Raw genomic sequence first — 8,070 nt, 5'->3', positions numbered from 1 at the left:
TCCTTTTGTTTAATGTGTGTTGTCTACATTTGTGTGGTTTGTACATTGAATTTATAAATGGAAATTGTAAAAATGAAATAAATACAACAAAAAAACATATATGTCGTAGGAATAGTTGTTCATTTATTTTCACACCATTTAATAATTTAGCAATACATAACACAACAACACAATAACACAACAGACCACCTGGCAAGTCCAGAGTGATGTTTGTGTATTTTTTATATAGAGGAATATCAGTCTGGTCACTGCTCCCTGTCGCGTCTCAAGTCTGTTCAGATGTGATCATCCAGTCACATTTGTTTTTCTTTTCAGTGTAATTTCACCTCGGATGAACAGAGTTTGGTGCTTCGCTCATTGATACTGCAGAAATCCACCATGTTTTTCTGTCTCCTGTGATATCGCTTTCCTCTGTTTTTTTCAATCTAGACAAAGACTGTATATATAATTGGACATAACAAACACATTATCTGTTGTGTTCCAAACAGGCAGTTAACATGCAGGCTCTTCCTGCTCCTGTGACCCCCGCTCCCATTAACTTACATTAGAATACAGTGGCACTTCTGTCTGTAGCTGCTGCAGTGTCATCATTTTGGTCTTTAAATGTTTGTATTAACCCGTTATGCATGTTTGTATTTGACAATTGTGTCCTAAAAAAAAAAATTGTATTCTTGTATTTTCCCCTGTAACTGCTATCATCACGAGCTTCATTTGAGTGGAGCTGAATGCTGGGTCATTCCACCACAATTCACCCAAAAAAATTGCAATTTGAACACTCACATTGTCCAGTGGCAAAGAAAATTGGTGTATGGGTAAGTCATAGTCAAGAAAGACAAAATCTCTAATTTTAGCATGATCGGATTTGTTGAGTATATTGCAATTTATTATTTTTTTTTACTTTTTTGTGTAGTCGCTGAATTTCGAATTGCATTTACTCAGCAACTACTGGTCCAATATCAAAAACCAAGGCGTCTCTGGAAAGGGGACATCATAAGATAACCCAAATTATTTTATTATTATTTGTATTTGAGCACTTTTGAGATGAATTACCTTTTGACCTATATTTTGACCTTGAAATTTTCAATAAGGGACACACCCGACCTCAATGACACCAATAGAAATAAATGTAGCCCTATATGTCGACTACAACATATAAAAAATCTGGAGGGGTTTTCTTTGATTTTTAAACAAATTTACCTAGAAGTTGACTTACCCTCATCTTAAGATGTGCCAAATATTCAGTCAGTGTGTCGGCTGACAGTCAAAGGAACATTACAGTACCATCGTTTTGTCCCTGTCTCCTTGACACAGATGCATGTCCACAAACTCAGTGAACAGGCAAACCCCCTGATTTGGGTTGCAGTTTATCAAGGACAAGAGTGATGAAGATGAACACGAAGGTCCTGCCAGTATCCCTCTTGTTGTTAGTTAGTTAGTTAGATTATTTGGTTCACACCAGGCAATAAAATTGTTATTATGTAGCTTATAGCACTCTGGTGTGGTCCGCTTTCACACCAGGAAACAAACCAAAATTGGTCTGATTGACGTGCCTCTGTTTCCCGGGAGAACAGCGATATCTCCAATTACCAGTACTGATGTTCCCTGTTAATACCGCGGGCTGTCCTCATCTCAAGTTACCATCATGAACTCATAATACAGCAACATGGAGAACTTTGTACGCAACTCACTGCACATCAGCCCACAGCAGCAGCCAACAACGCTAAAGAGGAGCACTCACTGTAGCACGCAGCCCCTCAGGACGGGGCTGAGGTCTGGTCCTTGGTCTTGTGTCATCCTCCAAGTGCGTTGGTCAGATGGTCCGGAGGCTCCATCCTCCATGTGCTGGTTCCCAACGGGGAAGAGCAAGACCTGGGTCCGAGCTGTTCCGTGCCATCATCTGCGCACTGGTTTCGTGTGAGGCAAGCGAAACGAGACCACCTTTTTTTTGAGGTCTCGGTCTGCTTGATATAGTGCGGGTCTGAGTCCGATTGTCACTTTCACACCAACGAAAACGACCTGAACTAAGAGCTTTTGGTTCGAATGGACGGTCTGGTGCGCACCAACTACTGTCGGGGTGAAAGAACCTTTAGACCTCAGAAGTTCGTATGCTGCAGCTGTGATAAGTTCCCATGGATTGGTCTAGTGGAGGAGGTCTCAGAAGAATTCACTGACTATAAGATAAAGTTCATGCACTGTCATGGCCCAGCCAAAACCTTCTACTGGCCGTCTAAAGTTGATTCTTGTTGGATACCTGATTCAGACATACACTGTGTGATAAACACTCCTTTGTTGAAATCATCTTCAACAAGAAACTACAGCATTTCGCATCATGACATGTCCAGAAGTTCTAACCACTGTTTGAACTGGCCTGCAGATAAGGAGTAAATATCCTGATTTCATGAAACAAAGACAGTTGTGAAATTTTCAGTGACTTTTGGTACTGTGTGATTGACATTTTTTTCTTAGAGTTTATCAACTTCGACTCTGTGTGTATAAATGTATTAACATATACATTGAATGAATATTTGGCACGTCTTAAGATGGGGTAAGTCAACGTTTTGTATGAAAAGATCCATGTTTTATATGTTTAGTCGACATTAGGTCCATTTATTGTGTCCAGGCGTGTCTTTCTTCAATTTGGTAAAATATAGGTCAAAAGGTATGTGAGGGAGCTATAGACTACACCCTCACTCATCAGGTGTACACCTTTATGTTTTCACCTATTTTCATTTGATGCCATGTTAATTTTCCCTGTTTCATTCCTTTTTTTTTCCCCTTTCCTTTGAGGTGATTGGTGGAGGCACTGATTTGGAGGCGCGCCCTTATCAGTGCAGGCCAGGTGCATCCCATCGCCCTGATTTGGACTCTGCCAAGTGCTTCTGGGGGAGGGGAGGTTTAACTGTTAAAATGGTTTTAACTATTTAACTAATACATGAAATAATAGCGAAAAACTGATAATCTTGATGTTTCAAAGTGCAATATGAATTGATGAAATGTAAATAGTTGAAAATCGTATTATTCTATATGTAGTAGTTTTTAGAAGTTTAAACTTACCTGTTTGGGGCTTAGTGGTTTAGGCCTAACTATATAAGGGGGAATTTTTTTGTCACGGGGTGTTGCCTGTTGTCTGTCATGGGGACATGCGGTCAGATCTGCTCATGCCAATTAAAGGAAAAAAGGTGAAGAACTTGATTTTTGTTTTGTCGTGTTTGTTGACCCTCGGGTGCTGCGGCTTTCCTGGGCCAGTAAGAGGCCAGAGTTACGTCCGTAATCTTACATTTGGTGTCAAAGAAGTGGGATCGTCGTGCCAATCTGAGGACATCAATAAGACATGGCACCCAAAAAAACACCCAAGGTCCAGGGTGTGGAGGAGGCTCTGGAGGAGGGGGCTACAGGAGGAGAACCTGTGGTAGGATCATCCAAGGAAGCCGAAACTGACTCTCTGGTATGCATGCTTCAAAAATGTCTTAAGTTTCAGTCAGACTTGAGTAAGCGATGGAACGAAGAGTCAAAGAAGCAGGAAGAGAGATGGCAGCAGATAGAGGAGCAAGTCAGCAGCCTCAGAGAGGGTCTTGCTTCTCCGATAAGGGGTGGCCCCCAACCCCATTTCACTCCCCATCGACAGCAACAGGAGGAACAGGTAGCAGTGTCCCCCACGCTACGGGAGCATACTGCAAGAGGCTGGGCACAGTCAGCTATTCCCAGATTAGAGGAAGGGGACGACATTGAACAGTATCTCACCACGTTTGAGCGCCTGGCAACCGCATACCAATGGCCAGAGCTTGAGTGGGCAGTGAGGCTTATCCCCTATCTGACTGGTAAGGCCCGTGCAGCCTATGTGGCCATGGACTTTGAAGAATCCTGCAACTATAAAAAGGTGAAGGAAGCAATTCTGATGAAGTACGAAATCAATGAGGATGTATATCGCCAGCGGTTCCGTGAGCCAGACCTCCAGCCTGGAGAAACTCCTAGAGAGTTTTATAATCGCCTCAAAGACTTGTACCTGAAATGGATGCAGCCAGAGAAGAAAGCAAAAGAGCAAGTGGGTGAGGTCCTCATCTTGGAGCAGTTCTATCGTTCACTGTCACCAGAGTTGAGAGTCTGGGTTAAGGAACGTACCCCAGCATCTGGACGTGAAGCGGCTGAGCTTGTGGAGAACTTTTTATCTGCCCGACGGGGACCAAAGACCTTCCGGTTCGACCCACAGTCTAGGGGCGGCATGTCACAGGGTAAGTCTGTGGGCTCTGGTATAGGTGGTGGTCCCGTTCAGATGGGAGGGGCTGCTAAGTCAAGAGGGGGAAGTGGGTGCTCTAGTAACGTTATACCCTCCAGTAAGCCTCTTGTTTGTTTTTCATGTGGTCAGGAGGGGCACAAAAAGCCAGATTGCCCTGCCAGAAAAGCTAAATCAGCTTATTTGTGTACTGTACCCCGACCGGGAAGAGGGGGGGTTTCAGGTGAGGGCAAGCAGCAGCTTACTGAGGTTAAAGTGAATGGGGAGCCAACTTTAGCTTTGCTTGATACTGGCAGTGTCCAAACCCTGGTTAACCCCTCAGTTTTAAAGGGGCAGGGCCAGTGCGGGGGTCCATGCCTTGACATATCTTGTGTGCATGGGGATCATCGGCTCTATCCAACTGCCATAGTGTATGTAGAGGTGGCTGGCCAAACTTACCTGTTGACAGTGGGGGTGGTGGAAAATCTAGCTCACCAGGTGATCTTGGGTCAGGACATTCCTGTGTTGGCAGACCTAGTCCAGTCCTGTAAACCGGTCTGTGTGGTTACCAGATCTCAGCACAAAGCCAAGGAGAGTTCTGGGGTAGACGGTGGGGACATTCAGGTTGACCTAGTTCAGCAGCAGCTAGGTAAAAACTTGGTACAGGTTGCACAAAATACCTTGTCTGACTTACCGTTTTTTGAGTCTGATGTACCAAGCGAGGGCTATTGTAAACCACGTAAAAGTAGGCGCCAAAGGAGACGAGAGAAAATGTCAGGTACTGCCAAAATGCTGTCAGAACTTGTGTCAAAGCCAGGGGAATCTGAGGATAACCTACCTGTCAATTTTCTGCAGCTGCAGAGTCAGGATGAGTCCTTGCAGGAGGCCTTCAGCCAGGCTCAAAAACAAGCTAGTGAGGAACCTCTTGGGGAGGGCTATGTCCTAAGGGATGGTTTGCTGTTTCATCGGTCAGGGGGCACCCAAATGGAGAGACTAGTGGTTCCAACAATTCTGCGGGGGCAGGTGCTGGAATTGGGTCATAGCATCCCGTGGGCGGGTCACCTGGGATCCAAGAAAACCTATGATAGAATAGCCAGTAGGTTTTATTGGCCAGGGCTCCAAACAAAAGTACTGGAATACTGTCAGTCATGTCCAACCTGCCAGCTATCCGCTAACAAAAACGTGCCGAAGTTTCCCCTCCAGCCACTTCCTGTGATTGATGTGCCCTTCAGCAGAATAGCCATGGATATAGTGGGGCCGCTAGAAAGGTCACAAGCGGGTAACAGGTTTATACTAGTCATTTGCGACTACTGTACTCGCTATCCTGAGGCATTTCCCCTCCGAGATATTACTGCCAGGCAGATTGCCTATGCTCTGCTCCAGCTGTTCTCTAGGGTAGGTATCCCCTCAGAAATTCTAACTGATCAGGGAACAAATTTTCTGTCAAACACACTCAAGCAGGTGTACAGATTGCTGGGGATTAAGAGTATACGGACCACCCCTTACCATCCCCAGACTGACGGGCTGGTTGAGAGGTACAACAGAACCCTGAAAAGCATGTTAAAAAAAGTTGTGTCCATTAGCGGCAGAGACTGGGACAAATGGTTACCTTACCTGATGTTTGCTTATCGTGAGGTTCCCCAGGCATCCACAGGATTCTCGCCATTCGAGCTCCTCTATGGGAGGCAGGTGAGGGGACCCCTTGATGTTTTGCAGGAGTCCTGGATCGGCAAAAAAAAGGGGGAGACTTCCAACATCCTCACCTATGTCCTCAAAATGCGGGACAAGATGGAGCAGACATCTCAACTGGTGAGGAGAGAGATGGAGAAAGCGCAGCAGGACCAGAAAACCTGGTATGATCGGGCAGCAAGGCAGAGGTCCTTTGAACCAGGTCAGCAAGTATTGTTGTTGTTACCTTCATCTGAAAATAAGTTGTTGGCAAAATGGAAGGGACCATATAAAATCTTACGGAAGCAAAGTGACACAGTCTATCAGATTGAAATGCCTGAGAGAAGAAACCCAAAACAGACTTTCCACATTAATTTGCTGAAAGAGTGGAAGACTCGGGACCCTCCCTCTAGCTCTCAGTTTTATGTGCGGGCAGTGGAAGAGGAAGATGAGGAGGGTGAGTTTCCTCCGACCAGGCCTTCAGCCGCCAAAATTGACTTGTCCCATCTCTCTCCCACACAGCAACAAGACTTGGAAGCCATTATTCCACCAGACCTCTTCCAAGAGAAGCCAGGGTCTACAGACTTGGTACAACATGACATCCAGCTCACCAACACCACCCCCATCAGGCAGAGGATGTATCGCATTCCGGAGCGGCTGGTTCCGGTTCTGCTGGAGGAGATTGAGGTCATGCTGGAGCTGGGCGTGATAGAGCCTTCAACCAGTGAATGGAGCAACCCTGTGGTCCTGGTTATCAAAAAGGATGGTAGCATCCGGTTCTGCATCGATTTCCGGAAGGTAAATGCACAGTCGAAATTTGATGCCTATCCTCTGCCCAGGCTCGATGATCTGATAGAGCGGGTTGGCCAGTCCCAGTTTATCAGTACCCTGGATTTGTGTAAAGGGTACTGGCAAGTCCCCCTCACTGATGCCGCCAAGCCCCTCACAGCCTTCCGGACACCCCATGGATTGTGGCAGTTCACAAAGATGCCTTTCGGGTTACATGGTGCCCCTGCCACTTTTCAGCGACTGATGAACAAAGTCTTGTCAGGTATGGAATCATTCTCTGCAGCATACCTTGACGATGTCATCATTTATAGCAACTCGTGGCAGGAACATCTCAGCCATTTGGAAGCTGTCCTGCAGCGAATCAAGCAGGCAGGCCTGACAGTAAATCCGCGGAAATGCTCCCTGGCCAGGCAGGAACTGCAGTATCTGGGCCACATCTTGGGAGGCGGTGTGATCAGGCCGGTACAGGACAAAGTGGAGGCTGTGCGGTCTGCTAACAGACCAACCACCAAAAAGCAGGTCCGTTCATTCTTGGGCCTGGTAGGTTGGTACCGGCGGTTCATCAGGAACTTCTCGGCTCGTGCTGCACCTCTCTCTGACCTCACAAGTGCCAGTCAGGCCAAATGCGTTTGGGGAGAGGAACAGGAAAAAGCCTTTCAGGATCTGAAAGAGGCTCTCTGCCATGAGCCTGTTCTCCAAAGCCCAAACTTCAGCCTGCCTTTCACTGTTCAGACGGATGCATCACATAGAGGCATCGGCGGTGTCCTCCTGCAAGGAGAGGGAGGGGACCGGAAACCAGTGGCTTATGTGAGCCGGAAGCTGTTCCCAAGGGAGATGCGCTACTCAACCGTGGAGCTGGAGTGTTTAGCCATTAAGTGGGTGATTGACTCTTTCAAGTACTATCTTCTGGGGAGGGAGTTCACCCTGGAAACAGACCACAGAGCCCTCCAGTGGTTGGAGTCCATGAAAGACACAAACAGTCGGATCACCAGGTGGTTCTTATCCCTCCAACCTTACAAGTTCAGCATTGGCTATGTGCCTGGGAAGCAGAATGCCGTGGCAGACTTCCTGTCCCGCAGTCACGAGGTCGTGCCTTCCGAGGGGGGAGGAAATGTGAGGGAGCTATAGACCACACCCTCACTCATCAGGTGTACACCTTTATGTTTTCACCTATTTTCATTTGATGCCATGTTAATTTTCCCTGTTTCATTCCTTTTTTTTTCCCCTTTCCTTTGAGGTGATTGGTGGAGGCACTGATTTGGAGGCGCGCCCTTATCAGTGCAGGCCAGGTGCATCCCATCGCCCTGATTTGGACTCTGCCAAGTGCTTCTGGGGGAGGGGAGGTTTAACTGTTAAAATGGTTTTAACTATTTAACTAATACATGAAATAATAGCGAAAAACT

General features: G+C 46.6%; 1 protein-coding gene across 1 annotated transcript; it reads left to right on the top strand.

The window, feature by feature from the left end:
• The first annotated feature begins 2,790 nt into the window (after window positions 1-2,790).
• Window positions 2,791-6,599, top strand: LOC129411887 (uncharacterized). Its single transcript, XM_055164173.1, has 2 exons — window positions 2,791-4,229; window positions 6,401-6,599. The coding sequence occupies exons 1-2, from the start codon at window positions 3,332-3,334 to the stop codon at window positions 6,475-6,477; spliced, it is 975 nt and encodes a 324-aa protein (XP_055020148.1). The 5' UTR covers window positions 2,791-3,331; the 3' UTR covers window positions 6,478-6,599.
• The last annotated feature ends 1,471 nt before the right edge of the window (window positions 6,600-8,070 follow it).

The sequence above is a fragment of the Boleophthalmus pectinirostris genome, unplaced genomic scaffold (assembly GCF_026225935.1).
Source record: "Boleophthalmus pectinirostris isolate CB_2022bp ecotype Guang Dong unplaced genomic scaffold, ASM2622593v1 HiC_scaffold_6, whole genome shotgun sequence".
Lineage (NCBI taxonomy): Eukaryota > Metazoa > Chordata > Actinopteri > Gobiiformes > Gobiidae > Boleophthalmus > Boleophthalmus pectinirostris.
This window is presented reverse-complemented; position numbering and strand designations above follow the sequence as displayed.